Source organism: Ptychodera flava, chromosome 18 (assembly GCF_041260155.1).
Source record: "Ptychodera flava strain L36383 chromosome 18, AS_Pfla_20210202, whole genome shotgun sequence".
In the NCBI taxonomy this organism is placed as follows: Eukaryota; Metazoa; Hemichordata; class Enteropneusta; family Ptychoderidae; genus Ptychodera; species Ptychodera flava.
The window spans coordinates 26510226-26529447 of NC_091945.1; the positions used below are offsets into that span (position 1 = coordinate 26510226).

General features: G+C 36.7%; 1 protein-coding gene across 2 annotated transcripts in view; it reads right to left on the reverse strand.

Moving 5' to 3' along the window:
- Positions 1 to 647: 647 nt before the first annotated feature.
- Positions 648 to 19222, reverse strand: part of LOC139117262 (A disintegrin and metalloproteinase with thrombospondin motifs 18-like) — a 151908-nt gene continuing 133333 nt past the window's right edge. For both annotated transcript variants that reach the window (XM_070680210.1, XM_070680209.1), the window contains 14 exons: positions 18114 to 18254; positions 17509 to 17662; positions 16957 to 17265; positions 16534 to 16642; positions 15676 to 15806; positions 14183 to 14306; positions 13078 to 13322; positions 11859 to 11997; positions 4824 to 4950; positions 3032 to 3236; positions 2282 to 2470; positions 1792 to 1998; positions 1452 to 1596; positions 648 to 841 (listed from right to left, as the gene is read on the reverse strand). In XM_070680210.1, the coding sequence (XP_070536311.1) occupies positions 726 to 841; positions 1452 to 1596; positions 1792 to 1998; positions 2282 to 2470; positions 3032 to 3236; positions 4824 to 4950; positions 11859 to 11997; positions 13078 to 13322; positions 14183 to 14306; positions 15676 to 15806; positions 16534 to 16642; positions 16957 to 17265; positions 17509 to 17662; positions 18114 to 18254 (2341 nt within the window). In that variant the 3' untranslated portion in view covers positions 648 to 725. The remainder of the gene's footprint in view (positions 842 to 1451; positions 1597 to 1791; positions 1999 to 2281; positions 2471 to 3031; positions 3237 to 4823; positions 4951 to 11858; positions 11998 to 13077; positions 13323 to 14182; positions 14307 to 15675; positions 15807 to 16533; positions 16643 to 16956; positions 17266 to 17508; positions 17663 to 18113; positions 18255 to 19222) is intronic.

The window sequence follows — 19222 nt, forward strand, 5'->3', positions numbered from 1 at the left end:
GCTAAAAACCCAAGCATTGAAAATCATGCATTTTAAACTTGCTTTTCAACAATATTGAGTATTGTACATGCAAAAGTTACAGCACTGAATACTTAATTCTCTATTGACCATAAGAATTTTATTTACATGTATGTCACTTCTAGGTGATAGCTTACACCAGAACTTGTACATTGTCTTATTGCGTAAAGCTGACACACAACAATAATTCAGTAAACACATATAACTTGTTATGTCTGCATGCTAGTAACTTTTGTAATTTCAAACATGATTGACGGCAAACCTTTTTTTTCTTCTATGACAATTTTCTCTCTTTGTTAATAAATATGCACACAATTTGCTTTGGTCCTCTGATTTCAGTGATGGCTCAATAAAATATCCCTATGATATTTGCACCCCTATAATAACAGTTCCTGTTGATGGATCTTAAATGTTTTCCCACGTTGCAGTCACACAAATTACCTAGTTAGCAGGGGGCATGTTGTTATAGGATTTTTCACCCTTTCACCACCATGGTTTAGTCCTAAGCCCATTGCTATCAATGGTGATCGCGGACCTGTTTACTGGGAATCGGGGGTGAACAGGTTACATCACGTATAATACTGCCAACAGCTTTGTAAATCTGCAGTTATAAAAGTAGGAATAATTACAAAGCTTAATATACAATTTAATCTCTACAAATAAAAAGATTTTATAGTCTCTGTTTTTTGTTCTAACTTGTCCAGTCATCATCTTTTGCCCATAGAGCAGGATTTACAGCACTTCTGACCGTAGAATTTGTTATTGCATACATTGTACTGAGGTACTAGATGGCACCAATCAAACTGGTCTGTGCAGCCTGGATCTGTGAAAAGAAATTTACAGTCAATTACAAAGATGAAATTACAACACATGTTGATCTGGGTGTACTATTGCTCGGCAACATAAAACAGGTTGGTCTAGCCGAACACTTTGCATCAGTCACTTAACCCCTTGAGCGCCGAAGTCAATTTTTGTCACCTTCACAAAATATAGCCCTGTCAATTTTTTTCAGATTTTGGCCAAAATTTTGATAAAGAACTGTAGGCAATGAAATGTGATGTCCGTTTGGTCCAAAATTATCAAAAAAATGCAGAAAGATTCACAGAAATTGGTAAAATATTGCACTAAAATTTTTTAGTGGGAAATATTGCAGCACTTAAAGGGTTAAATGTGGGCTTTACCTTGGTGTACCGTTCCTTTCAGATTCCGACGAGCAGTTTTTAATCCCATGCAGTAAACATGATTAGGTTTTGAACAACAGAACCCCACTATGGCAGAAATTTGTGATTGTAATCTTAGTTTAAACTTGACCTGTTGACAAAGGCAACTATGACAGTGTACACGTATGAAACATTTATGTATTAGTCACTGTCAATTCTTACGCAAAGATGTGCACTAAACCAAGGAAGTTGTTTTTACATCTTCACACTTACCATGACCTGGGCAGGGTTGTGAAGTACAAGCTTGTGAGGTAGAAGGTTTTTCAGCACTATTGCACATGGCCGCTATACTGGCTTGGTTGGTGGACATACAACTGACTTGCCGTGTTTGGATGCCACTGCCACAGGTTGTGGAACACTGCAGGAGAAGCACAATTCATCATCTCTGTTATAAATAACATCAATCGAAAGAGAAGGACTTCAAATCTCTTACTGAAAATTTGCGCAAAATTTTGAGTCTTTTAAAAATGTTGAGGCGCGTACTCCCTTAATGCACTAAATTGTTGTTCCAGTCATACAAGTTTTATCTAATAATTCCTCCCGTCCTACTTACCACTGACCATTCTGATGCAAACCATTTAGTGTCAGTTTGTCCCTCGTTCATACACATGCCTGAATTACATGGCTTTCTAAGAGGCAATGAAGGTTTGTTGACAGAGGAGCATTTCTCATCTGGTAGCTGCCTGTACTGGCCATGGACGTCAAGGTGACTGCACTTGATCTGTCTGGTGCGCTCTCCCAGACCACATGTACTTGAACACTGGTGACAAATTAGAATTACAATGAGTGGAATTATAGGTATATCAAAATTATAAATTGCAATAAGTGAAATTTTTGGATATCCGATTGCTGACCACTGAAATGATGGCAGTAATCACATCAATATGCAAATTTGTGGCTCTTATTCCGCAATGACATTCAAACAATCTCACACAAAGATGTTACTCCCTCATTTGTAGATGAATAGTGATTTCATAGAAGATAAAACATTTTCCACTGATGTGACAGCACTATGGACTATGTTTTTTGTAGTACTCTCTCACCTCACTCCATGCGGATATAAACCACTGGGTCTCAATGGGACACTCTTCCCTGCTGCAAGGGCTGGTAAGAATTGGCTTTGGGGAGTACCTGCAGAAACTCTCCGGCAGTCTCCGATGGCTTCCCTTGGAGTCCACGGAGGTACAGGTGACATTCCTGGTGCGGCCTCCCCTTCCGCATGTAACAGAACACTGGAAGAGAGATGGCACATTTATTTAGGTCAGCTTTTGAATCTACAAATGCAGACACTTTCAAGAAGCTTATCAAAGGTAAATCACGACTAACAGCGAGATTTGAAACGAACCAAACTTTTTGCATCTTTTTTCAGGCAGTGGTACTTTTCAAAATTGGTACTTTTGAAAATTCACTCATTATTGCTGATATGGTGTCCGGTATACATGCATCATGCGAATGGAACCCACTATGTGTTTATTTGACACAATCAACAAAAAGTCTCATCAAAGAAACGTCGTCTCAATTAAAATAAGTAATTATGCTTACAGCAGGTACCCTTGAGATTACAACTAGACACCTGGCACGAAAGTTTACAAGAGAATAAAGTTTCACGTAAATGACCACCACATACACAATACATTAGTCAAACAACAAGACCTCACTAAATGTGACTTTCTGTTTGATGAAAAGATTGGGGCTTCATGCACACAGTGCGTGTATACCAGATACGGTGTTGGCACAAAGTCTAGTGCAATCAGCTGAAAATAGAGAAAGGGTACTGCAATGAAGGGTATTACCTCTGACCATTTCCCAGGAACCCACTTCGGTGGACACTCTTGTGTGTTACATGTTTGCCATTTCTTTGGTTTTTGTGACGGGCAGAAATGTTTCTTGACGCTCTTGTTGTAAGTCTGCGTTCTCTGCTGCATACACTGGACTTTGCGTTTCTGTTTGCCCCCTCCACACACTCGGTTACACTCCTGCCATTCTGCAACCACCCACCTGTGGAAAAATTACAATTATATGAAAAATTGTTCACAGCAAGCCTTAACTCTTTCAGTGGCAAGGTCAGTTTTTGTTGCCTTTATCAAATATACCCCAGTCAGTTTTTTACCAAAATTTTGATAAAAAACTGTAGCCAATGAAATGTGATGTCCATTTGATCCAAAATCATCGAAAAAATTGCAGAAAAATTTATAAAAATTGGTAAAATGTTGCACTAAAATTTTAGTGGGAAAAAATTACAGCAGTCAATGGGTTAAATTGTGGTAGGGGGTTTTCTTCCTGTTACAACGTCTACATTGGAGAACTGTTGAGAACTGTGTCCATTGGGATGGAATTTGTGAAAAAGGGAATGATGTATACAGTGCTTTGTGTAGAACCATAGGCAATAAGGGAAGTAGACATACTGTCTAAATTGCAGAGTTACCAATACTGTCATGCGCAACTATCGTCTAGCAGTAATATCAGTCAATCACAAAGAAATCCACTCTGCAAATGTTGAAATATTGTCTAGGAGGTTGACAAAGCCAAAAGATCCGCACAAACCACGCTCGCAAATGATGCACTCTGGACAGTCGGGTGTATGTGGATGTGTGGTGTTGTTTTGACCTCCTTTAAGACAATTTTTCAACTTTCGCAGAGTTGATTTCTTTGTTACTAACTGATATTACCACTTGTTAACAGAACAGGGTAAATTATCAACTTGATTGAGTGGAAAGAAAACATGTAAGCACGGAACACGGCCACATGGTCCATGATGGAGGTCTATTTACAACTGCACTGTGCAGCATTAGTGTTATGTCGGTGTTTGGCCTAATTCTCTAAATTCATTTCTGCATACCCATGCTTATCTCAGATTATACCAAGACAAAGAACCTTCCTTAAGTTTTGTCAACTATCAGCTGCAACTCAAGATTATTTGTGTAAAACTGATCACTTTGTAAGTCGAGGTTCTTGTCAATCATTTGCCTAAGTAATACGCATACACATCCCTACGGCTTGTAACACTAGAGGGCGTTTGAAAGGTACAACAGTTGCTAGGCCAGCCAGTAACTGCTGCCGAGAAAAGCCAAGCGACTTGGGCCACTCTGGCTGACACTTACAAAGGAAATCATATGAATTTTATGGGTACACTGAATTCATGTGTTGGCAATCAATAGGGGCTCTTTCTGCTGCTTGTGTCCCCAATAGAGACCCTGCTCGTGCCATTATAGAATGCACAGTACCGTCTAAATTGATTTGTCAGCATGGAATTATGTCTCCCTATTTTTTACTAAGTGTTATGACCTTCATGATGGTTATCAAATGAATTTTTTTAATAGTGTACACGCAAACCTGTTAACTGTGTGTACTTATGACAATGAAAGTATTCTTGTGTCAGTGGGGAAAAACATAAGTTTCTATGTTTCTCAGGATCACTGGAAACTTAGTTTGAAATGGTATTGGTCACTGGAATGTGAAAATAAATAGTTATATACACACATTTTACTTCCTCTCAATTGAGCAAATGTGCCATACCATTTGGGTTTCAGAATGACAGACATTTCACAAAAAATCTTCATGACAGTTTTCAGCTGGCATGATTACCTTGCAGGGCATGGCTCTTTATTGCACGGGTATTTGCCACTCTTTGGTTTGCTATCTTCGTCACAAAATGAGTCATCTACCTGTACCTCCTGGTTTCTCCAACATTGAGCTACCGTCGTCATCTCACCTATGGGTAAGAACACGGGCATTGTATTATCATCTCTCAGCAAAACAATCAATAATAGTCCGTGGGCTGGAGGGGCCCACCGTGCACCCCCCCCACATCCCTACTTCTTGGGTATTTTTTTGTTCTTTAGGACCTGCTGAACAAGAAAAAAGATGTTAACATTGGATATTTTGGGATGCACTACCTATCTGGGCTGGTTTTTGACTTGCATGTACCGCAAAAAATGGCGAAAAATGGGTAGGGGTAAGGGGTACTATATCCTCCCCTACATTGAGTAAACTAGCATGAAATAGCACAAACTATACATTTTTGGAAAGCTGAGATTCTGCTCTTTATGAGAAACACCAACTTTAGCAAAATTAATTTGTGTACATAGAATAGGACGACTTTAAAATGAATTTTTTTGACAATTTGAAATTTTTACCCAAAATACCATGTAACAATTGTGATTTACTTGTTATTAAGCAAAATTTTGACAGCTTTTTGTGTTTGAATTATTTATTCCCACATATTAAACAAGAAAAAAAGTGTTAACATTAGATATTTAACTATACACTACTTCTCTTGAGTCATTTTGAATTGCGTGTTTGAATTGCGTGTATCGTAGGTGGGGTGTGCAAAAGCTAGGTGGTAGGGGTACAACATTTTCCTTGATGAAGTAAACTGGCTTGAAATGCCATATACCTTATAGTTTTAGAAAGCTTAGATACTGGTCTTTCTAAAATGCATAAAGTTTTAGTGAAAAAATATGACGTCATAGAATTGGATAACTTTAAATCGATTTTTTCTGGTAATTCAGTATTTTTAACGGGAAGAAAATACGATAACTATTGTTTCCTCCTTATGAAGCAAATCAAACACATTTATGGATGTTATTTACTAATTGCAATGTGCTGAAGAAGAAAATAAATGTAAAAATTGGGTATTTACCATGCATTATTGTCTCTAGTCACTAAAATAGCAAGTTTTGCTACATTGGTATATCGTGAATGGGCATTTTATTGTTATGCAATGAACTAATGCACAGCCTTAAAAAGAAGACTCGAAAACGTGCACACATAGTCACATTGCCATTTTCTCCTTCAAGTAAATAGATTATTGACGACTGTCTATTGTTATAATTTAATTTTTAAATATTATTCTTTAAAATAATTTTGTTTAAGGCGTATTTGGAAAATTGTCTATGCCTCCTTGTCTTACTTTATATACAGCAAGCATTACTAACAATCTATTAGGTCGAGCCTAGAGGGGCGTCTACGTGCACCTCCCCCCCTCACCCCACAGGATAACAAACCTGTAATTTTCAGAAGCCTTGGATCCCTAGAATAAGAAATGGGATTTTAAAAGACAAAATATAGGGACTCAATAGCTGTTACGGTCATGTTTTGAAGGGTACCACAAAATCACGATTTTGTGACCCACGTGGATTTTTGTCGAACCTGTCTTCTTGTACGTGATCTGCTGAGCTTTCTGTTTAACATGACCTAGGTTATGGGGTATCATTAGAAAGATGATTTATTCTTCTTGAAAATGGTATATAGCAATATGCAATATCTTCTATAGTTTTCATGAAATAGGGCCATAATTTACCCCATACCCCAAAGTTTTATGTCACAAATTACTGTCAAAACTAATCTAAATTCCACCAATTATTTACCTATACATAATACAAAAGGCAATACTGTGTATTAACTTTGTGTTATTTGCTACAGGTACATGTTAGAAACTTGGAATAAACTTTTAACAGAAAAATATTGGGATCCTGTAGCTGTAACAGTCATATTTTGAAGGGTACCGAAAAATCACAGTATTACTGACTTGCATTCGTTTTTGTTAAACCTGTCTTCTTGTAAGTCTTCTGCTGAGCTTATTTTGAACATAACGAGGCCAATGGGGTACCATTAGAAAGTTAATTTACTCTTCTTTAAAATGATATGTTGCAATATGCAATATCTTCTATAGTTTTCATGAAATAAGATCAAAACTTACCCCATACTCCAACGTTTTATGTCGCAAATTACCATCAAAACTAATCTCAAATTCTACCAATTATTTTCCTAGACACATTACAAAAGGCAGTTCTTTGTATAAAATATATTTTATTTGGTACAGGGACATGTCAAAAATATGAGTTAGACTTTTAAGAGTCAAAATATTGGTATTGAATGACTGTTACTGGCATGTTTTGAAGGGTACCGTAAAGTCAGAATATTACCGACTCGCACATATTTTTGTTAAATGTGTCGTCTTGTAAGTTTTCTGCTGAGCTTACTTTTTACCATAGTCTAGATTATGGGCTGCCATTGGAAAGACAATTTATTTGGCTTTAAAATGACATATTGTAATATGCAATATCTTCTATAGTTTTCATGAAATAGGACCAAACCTTACCCCATACCCCAAAGTTTTATGTTGTATATTACTGTCAAAACTAGCATTTAATTTCGATAAATTTTATAAAAAAGACAAACTTTGTATGAAACCTATTTTATTTGTTACAGAGATATTTCAAACAATGAAAGATACCATTAACAGGATAATTATTGTGATTTAATAGCTGTTAGCATCATAGTTTGAAGAATAGCAGGATATATGTTGCTGAAACCCGTGAAATTTTATTAAACAAGTTTCCATGAAATTTAGCTGCCAACCTTTATTTTAACCGTAACGCAGATTATAGGGTATCATTACAAAGCTTTTATCACTCTTTATTTTAGCATATGATAAAGTGCATTATCATCTGAAGTTGTAATGAAATGGCAAAAAACTTACCCCAGCCCTTAGTTTTATTTGCAAACTACATCTGTTCGAAAACTTTGAAGTTTGCGAATTTGGGATATGGGGTAAGTCTGGTCCTATTTCATGAAAACTATAAGATATTTCATATTACAATATGTCACTTTAAGGCAAAATAAATTTTCTTTCCAACGATAGCCTATAAGATAGGTTAGAGTAAAAAGCAAGCTCAGCAGATGACTTACAAGATGACACATTTAACAAAAACACATACGAGTGGGCAAGACTGAGACTTTACAGTACCCTTCAAAACATGACAGCAACAACCATTCATTCCCAATATTTTGTCTGTTAAAAGTCTATCTAATATTTGTAACATGTCTCTGTAGCAAATAAAACAGATTTCATACAAATCATTGCCTTTTGTAGTATGTCTAGGTAAAAGTTTGGTAGAATTTGAGATTAGTAGTGATAGTAATTTGCAATATAAACTTAGGGGTGTTGGGTAAGTTTTGGTCTTATTTCCTGAATACTTAAGAAGATATTATATATTACAATATGTCATATCAAAGAAGAAAAAATTACCTTTCTAACGATACCTCAATGGCCGGGTTATGTTAAAAATAGGCTCAGCAGATGACTTATAATAAGACAGCTTTAACCAAACGTATGCGAGTTGGCAATACTGTGAGTTTGTGGTAGCCTTCAAAATATGACTGTTACAGCTACAGCATCACAATATTTTTTCTGTTAAAAGTTCGTTTCAAGTTTCTAACATGAACCTAAAGCAAATATACTAAATTTAATACAAATCATTGCCCTTTATATTATGTCCCGGTCAATTTTTGTCAGAATTTGAGATTAGTTTTGACGGTAATTTGGAATATAAAACTTTGGGGTATGGGGTAAGTTGTGGTCCTATTTCATGATAACTATAAAAGATATTGCATATTGCAATACATTATTTTAAAGAAGAGTAAATTACCTTTCTAATGATGCCCAACTTATTATATTATGTTAAAAAGTAAGCTCAGTAGAAGACTTACAAGAAGACAAGTTTAACAAAAATGTATGCGAGTTGGCAGTACTGTGATTTTGCAGTACCATTCAAAATATGACTGTTACAGCTAGAGCATCTGGATATTTTTCTGTTAAAAGTTTATTTCAAGTTACTAACATTTACCTGTATCAAATAAAACAAATTTGATACAAAGCATTGCCCTTTGTATAATGTCTAGGTAAACAATTGGTAGAATTTAAGATTAGTTTTGACAGTAATTTGTGACATAAAACTTTGGGGTATGGGGTAAGGTTTGGTCCTATTTCATAAAAACTATAGAAGATATTGCATATTACAATATGTCATTTTAAAGCCAAATAAATTGTCTTTCCAATGGCAGCCCATAATCTAGACTATGGTAAAAAGTAAGCTCAGCAGAAAACTTACAAGACGACACATTTAACAAAAATATGTGCGAGTCGGTAATATTCTGACTTTACGGTACCCTTCAAAACATGCCAGTAACAGTCATTCAATACCAATATTTTGACTCTTAAAAGTCTAACTCATATTTTTGACATGTCCCTGTACCAAATAAAATATATTTTATACAAAGAACTGCCTTTTGTAATGTGTCTAGGAAAATAATTGGTAGAATTTGAGATTAGTTTTGATGGTAATTTGCGACATAAAACGTTGGAGTATGGGGTAAGTTTTGATCTTATTTCATGAAAACTATAGAAAATATTGCATATTGCAACATATCATTTTAAAGAAGAGTAAATTAACTTTCTAATGGTACCCCATTGGCCTCGTTATGTTCAAAATAAGCTCAGCAGAAGACTTACAAGAAGACAGGTTTAACAAAAACGAATGCAAGTCAGTAATACTGTGATTTTTCGGTACCCTTCAAAATATGACTGTTACAGCTACAGGATCCCAATATTTTTTCTGTTAAAAGTTTATTCCAAGTTTCTAACATGTACCTGTAGCAAATAACACAAAGTTAATACACAGTATTGCCTTTTGTATTATGTATAGGTAAATAATTGGTGGAATTTAGATTAGTTTTGACAGTAATTTGTGACATAAAACTTTGGGGTATGGGGTAAATTATGGCCCTATTTCATGAAAACTATAGAAGATATTGCATATTGCTATATACCATTTTCAAGAAGAATAAATCATCTTTCTAATGATACCCCATAACCTAGGTCATGTTAAACAGAAAGCTCAGCAGATCACGTACAAGAAGACAGGTTCGACAAAAATCCACGTGGGTCACAAAATCGTGATTTTGTGGTACCCTTCAAAACATGACCGTAACAGCTATTGAGTCCCTATATTTTGTCTTTTAAAATCCCATTTCTTATTCTAGGGATCCCAAGGCTTCTGAAAATTACAGGTTTGTTATCCTGTGGGGTGAGGGGGGGAGGTGCACGTAGACGCCCCTCTAGGCTCGACCTAATAGATTGTTAGTAATGCTTGCTGTATATAAAGTAAGACAAGGAGGCATAGACAATTTTCCAAATACGCCTTAAACAAAATTATTTTAAAGAATAATATTTAAAAATTAAATTATAACAATAGACAGTCGTCAATAATCTATTTACTTGAAGGAGAAAATGGCAATGTGACTATGTGTGCACGTTTTCGAGTCTTCTTTTTAAGGCTGTGCATTAGTTCATTGCATAACAATAAAATGCCCATTCACGATATACCAATGTAGCAAAACTTGCTATTTTAGTGACTAGAGACAATAATGCATGGTAAATACCCAATTTTTACATTTATTTCTTCTTCAGCACATTGCAATTAGTAAATAACATCCATAAATGTGTTTGATTTGCTTCATAAGGAGGAAACAATAGTTATCGTATTTTCTTCCGTTAAAAATACTGAATTACCAGAAAAAATCGATTTAAAGTTATCCAATTCTATGACGTCATATTTTTTCACTAAAACTTTATGCATTTTAGAAAGACCAGTATCTAAGCTTTCTAAAACTATAAGGTATATGGCATTTCAAGCCAGTTTACTTCATCAAGGAAAGAATGTTGTACCCCTACCCCTAGCTTTTGCACACCCCATACAGATACACGCAATTCAAAATGACTCCAGAGAAGTAGTGTATAGTTAAATATCTAATGTTAACACTTTTTTCTTGTTTAATATGTGGGAATAAATAATTCAAACACAAAAAGCTGTCAAAATTTTGCTTAATAACAAGTAAATCACAATTGTTACATGGTATTTTGGGTAAAAAATTTCAAAATTGTCAAAAAAATTCATTTTAAAGTCGTCCTATTCTATGTACACAAATTAATTTTGCTAAAGTTGGTGTTTCTCATAAAGAGCAGAATCTCAGCTTTCCAAAAATGTATAGTTTGTGCTATTTCATGCTAGTTTACTCAATGTAGGGGAGGATATAGTACCCCTTACCCCTACCCATTTTTCGCCATTTTTTGCGGTACATGCAAGTCAAAAACCAGCCCAGATAGGTAGTGCATCCCAAAATATCCAATGTTAACATCTTTTTTCTTGTTCAGCAGGTCCTAAAGAACAAAAAAATACCCAAGAAGTAGGGATGTGGGGGGGGTGCACGGTGGGCCCCTCCAGCCCACGGACTATAAGTACCAGTAAAAAAAATGCGAAATTAGGACAGGAAGAATAATTAAATTAATCCTCAACTTCAACTTTAGCCACATTAGAAATTTTATGAAATTGCGGCAAATATATACTTCTGCATTGCAATTATTTTAGTGCTGTCGTAGAAATGTTAGACCTAACCTTGAGGATGTTTAAAAGACAATACTGCAATTGTTTTAATTTTGGGACATTTTTTTTTTGCATATTTTTAATTTTTTTTTGCTTTCTTCCGGACGCAAGAGGAAAGGCTCAGAATTTGTTCTATTATTGTGGACAGTTCGTAAACTTTAGACTCGGGTCATCAGTAACAATGTAACAAGACTGAAATTTTGCAGGCTCGTAAAAAAATATTAAAAGAATTTGCTCCCCGGCTCTGTAGCTCAACTAGTATCCTGCATGACAATTAAGGTTTCTGTATTTTAGAGATAATTTACATCAAATATATCTCATTAGTGACAAAAAAGTGTAAAACGGACATAGAGAGGAGCCATCTAATTTCACTGAATGTTAGATGTACACATACCTCCAGCACAGGTTGCAGAGCATTCTGACATAATGGCTGTCCATGTGTAGTTGTGTACTGGCACTGGGGTTGACGTAGTGTTGGGTTTGGGTGTTGTGTACAGATACTGAATTCCAGGGTTTATTCCTTGCAACAGCAGCTGTGAACAGTAGAATGTGGACATTCTCTTACTCACCATTCATGACTCAATATTACCGCGATTTCTTTGGAGGTGTTTTTGAACTATTTGCAAGTATCTTATTCCTTCCTTTACCCCTTTCACCACCATGGTTTGGCCCTAACACATTGTATCAATGGTAATTGTGGACCTGTTTACTTGGGACTAGGGTGGTAAGGTTACATGGACATTTATTTGTCTGCTGAGAGTTTACAAAAACATCATTGTTTCACCAACAAAGGGTTATGAGTAGGAAGGAACAGGGTAGAATGCATAGTTATGAGTAGGAAGGAACATGGTAGAATGCATAGTTAGGAGTAGGAAGGAACAGGGTAGAACGCATAGTAATGAGTAGGAAGGAACAGGGTAGAATGCATAGTTATGAGTAGGAAGGAACAGGGTAGAATGCATAGTTATGAGTAGGAAGGAACAGGGTAGAACGCATAGTTATGAGTAGGAAGGAACAGGGTAGAACGCATAGTAATGAGTAGGAAGGAACAGGGTAGAACACATAGTTATGAGTAGGAAGGAACAGGGTAGAATGCATAGTTATGAGTAGGAAGGAACAGGGTAGAATGCATAGTTATGAGTAGGAAGGAACAGGGTAGAATGCATAGTTATGAGTAGGAAGGAACAGGGTAGAACGCATAGTTATGAGTAGGAAGGAACAGGGTAGAACGCATAGTAATGAGTAGGAAGGAACAGGGTAGGATGCACCTTGCAGAGAGGTATATAGACTCTTAAACTTTTACAATACATGTTTGGTCTACCACTTCTAGGGGTTCATTTTGAAGCTCATTGAGTGAGGTAGTTTTCACAGGTTTATTTTTGTGAAAACCAAAAATTTTATTTTTCTCTGCCCCAAATTACACATTTTGTTATACCATATCAGAAGATAGTGAGTCCTAAAAGATGTGCCCCTCAAGCTAATGTGGATGCAAGATACCAGAGTCTGTTCTTTGCCTCATAGTGAATTTCAAACATAAAGTGAATTGGAATGGGGATGACAAAAAAATTCTGCAAATGTCTTTGAGACTTTGAAAGTTTGTTGTTTCTCCTTACCTCTATGACAAGTTGTTCATTGGTAGGACCAGCTGCCGTTAGTGCCTCTGGCCTATTATACTCTCTGCTGTACATGAAAGTGGTTCCCGCGACCTTAAATTCCCCTGGCCAGTCCACCGTCCAGTCACCCGTCAGGTAATACTTGTAATCTTGATTTCTGATCGCCAGGTAACTCGATGAAATATTCATTTCTTCCACAATGATATTCCTGGCTCCTTCAGGCACAGTGACAACTTGGTAGTAGTCTGAAAATGGGCAGGTGAAGAACGAAATGATATAGATCTATGAGAGTTGGATATTTTGTCATGCACGGCTAGAATCTCACAATGTGTGTCACAAGATTACAGTACTGAATCAAAATGGTACTGTAAGCATGATATTTAAATGTTCGTTTACATATTGTATAAATAATTTGCATATATTGGAAAATTTGAGTGTACTGTAGAGTTATGTTTCGATAGTCACTTAGATTGTTGCAGGGCTAAGCAAAAGAGGAAATTTAGCCTCAATATCTAAACCTGCAATTATTGTAAAAGGTTTGTATGAACATTACTCAAACACTGATATAGCAAAGTGTGTTAGAAGCGTATAGAAATTTTAGATAATAAAGCGATTAAATAAAAGTACAAATTGTGGAGAATTGACTGCAATTTGCTCTCTTTTACGACATATGGTAAGATTCTACATTGAAATCTATTTACCTTAAAACCAGTAATGGTCAGTACATTGTCTATTTGATGAACTATTCCTACTAAAATTGGTAATACTTCTGCATATTCAGCGTTTCACGCATCATTGTTCTACGACTATCATTCCATCTGCCTTAGAAATCACTGAGATCACTTAAATTGTCAACGATTAAAGGTATACTGTCACCTGTCCCAATTTTGCCACAGTTACCATGGAAAGAGAAAATCTAACCAATCACAGATTTTAAGCGGGTGGCCACTTTTAAAAACAGCACCCTCGCATGGGCATTTTGAATACCAAGGAATGCCCCTTTGACCATATATGGGCATATTTAGATAACAAGTGACTGTATACCTTTAATGTGTGGATCACGTTAATGTGATGAGAGAAATGCCAAGTGAAGTACGGTCCTTACCATTGTGTGGTGGCTGATGGGTAAACGCGCCCACCACAAAGTCACAGGTTGAATTGTCACCATTGCAGACACCACAACTGTCAACTTGAGCCGAGGAGCCCAGCACATGGTCACATCCAACGGGCTGTGAAAGGTAAACCACATACATTTTTTTAAGAGATAGGCAAGGTACACATGAACAACCTAGAGTTTGAGAAAGGGAGGTATAAAGCCATGCTGTTACATGTCACTCAAGTCTGCTGTATGACTTCCATTACAAACCCGGTAACATCAAAAATAATATCAGCATTTTGAAAAAAAGTAAATTTATGGAAAATGGAAAGATTTGAAATTTTTAATATCTCATTTAAATTGACACAAGATCAGTACTCTCCATTTACTGACAGTGCATTTCAAACTTATGCAAATGTGACTGCAGGTCTGAAAACGTTTTAATGTAAAATTTGAAAAGCTGAAGGTGTTGGCTCTATTCATGTGATCACAATAATAGTGTTTACAATAAGTACAAAACTGCAACACATTGGTTGGTGTACTTCCTAAGGAACAGAAAAAACTCTAAAGTGGTAAAAGGTAATTTGTGGAACAAGAGTTATCTTCATTAGCTAGCTCCAGCTGATGACTATTTGTATATACCGTACTCGTCCGAGTATAAGCCCCCGGTTTGGCAACACTAAACAGCCGTAAAACTAGGGGAGGGGCTTATACTCGAGCAACCCCATGTTATCTGCTGTGGACGCTTAATTTATGCTAATTTTATGCACGATTTTTTTCAACACCACTCGATCATTCTATCGTTTTCAAAATCGACTTACACATCCAAGGAAATTGATTTTACAATCTCTGAATACAGAAGTGACATTTTGGTGAAATTTCAGCGTCGAAAAAAAACCCAAACTTGAAACAAAGACGTCATGTATGCTGCTGATCAACAGTAATGTGAACAGGCATGCATTGTCTACACAGAACGGCACCTCAATATTCCGGTATCAAACTGTCTACATCTTGTGAAAACAACAACACTAAGCAGTGAAAATTGTAATAGTTACCAGGAAAAGTCTTCACAAATGAAAGGATAATTGCTTCAAACAAAAGAAACGGCTTGTTTAGAGAATGAAAACATCGTGGCCGTGAATGAAAATAAACAATGGCTGACGTGAGTGAGACTATTCTATTTAGGAGACGGGGGTGAACAGGGTCAAAGAATCAAGATAGTAGTGGGAAAACGTGTCATTTTCCTTACGATGCTGTCAAGGAAACTCCAGTTTCCCATTGTTTTAACATCTTTTAATAGTTTCTTTATTATCTAAAAGTAATTTTACCAAGTTAAATGACTAAATATACTCTCCTAACCTTTCTGTATTTGAGTTACACTAGGGTAGGGGCTTATACACGGATGTAATGAATTTTCTAAAATCCTCTGAAATCAGTAGGGGGGCTTATACACGAGCAGGGGCTTATACTCGGACGAGTACGGTACATCTATGGATTTTTACCTGACATTTTCCAGCCACACACACGTCAAATGAGTCTTCCCTACATGGTGTACCATCAGTCACCTTGCTGGACATTGCAAAGAAGAAATCAAAATCCTCAGCAATGCAGTACAGCTTACACAATTCCTCCCCTGCAGAAAAAAAAATCCATATTGAAGGTTAGATGACACTGTCGCAGAAGAGAATGAAAGTGAGATTTGAACAGAATAAGTTGTTTCATGATACACAAATCCCTTGCAAATTAAGTCTGCACAACGGTTTGTTCTGGTGTGCCTCTTTGAAGACAGAAAGACAACATGTGTGGCGACAACATTGTCTGAGACTTCAAATTACAGAATGTGTTCTGAAACCTGTCTTTGAATGAGTTGAGTGAAATTCCTACAAATCTCTCTCAGTGAATGGTCATGATGCTGACAAGCACATTATTTTTCAATTTCAAAAGTCACCAAAATTATATTTTTTGGAGTTTTGCATTGCTTGCATACTACTTTTTCTCAAATAAAATCAAATTCCACTCATTCCCACCAAATTTCCTTACATCAATATTTTTTTCAGCAGGCTTGTAATAATATTTTTTTCTGTCAGCAACTTTTGCTCTGTAGTACCCCATTTTTGACCACCCCTTCATTAGATATAATGGTTGACCCCTAAGGAGCCAAAGTTTGACCTCCTTCACACTGAAGATGAAACAATTGGCCACAAGGTATCAAAACAATCAATCAAACAGACACATAAACAATATGACACATCAGAGATACACATAGTTATGCCACTTTTCAACCGCTGTGCTCTGAAATGTCTGGACGCATGTTGGGAAGAAACTATTGTTGGTATGGCAAGCTTTGGACAGACACTCACTGTCAACATTTGTGTATGGTTTCCATTTGTAATAGAACCCTCTGAATGGTCTGCTATTGTAGGTAGCACACTGCTGTGATCTGAAATCAACGTCACCTTCTGGACACTCCTGAAAAATTAAAACAACCGCATATTATATCCCAGTATTTAAACTTCTTGTCATTCCGAGATTAATTTTCACTGTCAGAAAAGCTGTTTTGTTTACTCGTATACAATATATGTGATCCCTTGTTCAAAGCAAAAAACACACACAGTAATTTATCTGAACTACTGCCCTCTCTGGCAGCAAACAGTTGATGAAAACATTTCTAGAAGCTATGATAATGTAGTAGAAATGGTACAGTTTACTGGAATTATGAAAACAGATACAACTCAGAGAGCAAATAGAATCAATATGCATACTCTGCAACCGTTTGCCCTTACCTGTATGTTACACATTTGATAATCTCTTGTTTTGCCTTCGCAATACTTTCCACCATACTGGGGCCTGGGATTGTTACAAAACCGTTCCTTGAAGCTAACGCCACCTCCGCACGACCGACTACACTCGCCGTACTCTGAGTATCCAGACCAGCCTCCATCTATGGGTACCGGACCATCCTGGCCATAATCTACGCATATGCCCAGTCTGCACCACTTGTTCACACCGCATGACGTGCCCTCCGCTGCTGGCAGAAATTTGGTTTCACATCGCCTATCGTCTTTGTGACACCAAAGCTCTTTGCAGAGGTTCTATAAGGAAAGAATCAAACTCTGAGTTTTCAAATGCAGCATAACTGAAACTAAGCTTACTGGCTTCTGTGTAATCACTTATCTATAGGGTAAGATATGACCATACATTTGGTTTTGTCTACTTACCTAGGGGGTTAGATATTGAAAATTAGCATAAGAGGACACAAATATACAAAGGAGAGACTAAGTATAGAAGGAGAGGGAGTCTAGAGATATACCTAGAAACAGCTTACATGCAGATACCTTTCCAAAGTCGAATGTGCAAAGCGTAGCACGGGATCCGAATTGCCACTTGCACTGCAAATCAGCATCGTACAGCTCTCCGGGCAACTTCTCTGGGAAGCGATATTCGGCGACACTGTTTGGCTCATTCATCAGACAGAAAGCTTTTGATGTCCTGTGGGGAAATGTAGTCACACACTTGTGAAACTAGTTGCATATGTATTGCTCTCTAGCATTTTCTACAGCTCATTGTTTTCTTTCAAAATTTTACCAATTGGGGAAAGGAACATGCACATGACTGATCTGAAATAAATTGTCACAGTGAAGTACCAGTACATTGCCCTTTATGTACAAACAAATGACCTTAAAAAATAAAATTAGCTGAGACAAACATAACTACGTTTGCAATGATGCTATCAGTAGCTCCGTAACCTTTTCTTTTGTTTGGTGAGGTTTGGTGATATGAGGTTTGCCGGATGATAAGGATGGAAAATTTATATTTCTGTGATCAGTACAGCACAGCAAATGCATGGATTAGAAAAAAAATAAGGCAGAAATTATCTTGCTTGCCAAACTAACAATGTATGATCACTGGTTGCAAAAATGTTATGGTGATAAAGACTTACGTGAGGAAATCTTTGAGGTAGTCTCTACTGCACACTGACCAGGAGAAGATTCCGTTCCTGTCACCAGTCAGTGTCGGTGACATGATGTGACCCTGCGACTTGCTGCAGTCATTGCCTTCTCCATCATGGATCATGCCAAAACTGAGAAGACAATGAACAGAAATTGCACAGCTTTACCAGGAGTGCTACACATGCAGAGAGTTGTTGGAGTGTACACTGTAGTGTAGGTATTACATTACTACCAAAATTTGCTAGCAACATGGTGGTTAGTTTTGCTTTGACAAGCATTCACACGATTATTGATAGAACACAATATGACAATTATTTAGTGTTACAGGACAAGTAAGTGACTTGTTCTGTGTATCAACTATAGTTGACAAATCCAAAGACTTCTACTTGTTCCTGGCCACCATTTGAACATTTCCTGATTATATGGGGGAATGTACCAGCTGGAAACTGTATACCGTTACTGTGATTTGATGCAAAACATGTGTCCAAAGACCATGACACAGTTAATTTGAAGGTACACAAAACTGCAGACCTACTTATGATAACACTTTTTTCACTGTAGGATGTCTATATATTTTTTCAGGGAAAGAAAATATGAAACGTACACAAATAAATGTTATATGTACGTATACCCGTACTACCATTACAACTGTGAGGCACTGCAATTACAAATTCAGAAAACAAATGCCTATGTTCTTTGACAGAAAGTCACAAACATGCTAGTCGCACATCTTTAATGAAACTGTTTTCACCACAATGCTGGTAGCATGGATACAATTATCACAGCAACTTGTCAATCTTATGGCGGCTATTTCTTCTGTTAAGCCTGGATAACTTTCTCATCATGTGGTCTGGTTTGATTGTTGCATTTACGAAACATATTTTGAGGATGAGAAAAGCTGATCTCAAAATACAATTTGTTGATGAGTTGACCATCTGCACAAATGTAAGGAAGGAAATGTTTCACTATAATACTATAAACATGTAGGGAAAGTGTCATAATATGATCTGTTTAAGCACTTTCAGAAGAGAAATTACACACCACACGTGTGGGTTTTCCATCAGCAATTTGAGTCTGTTCAATGGAATGCAACATGAAT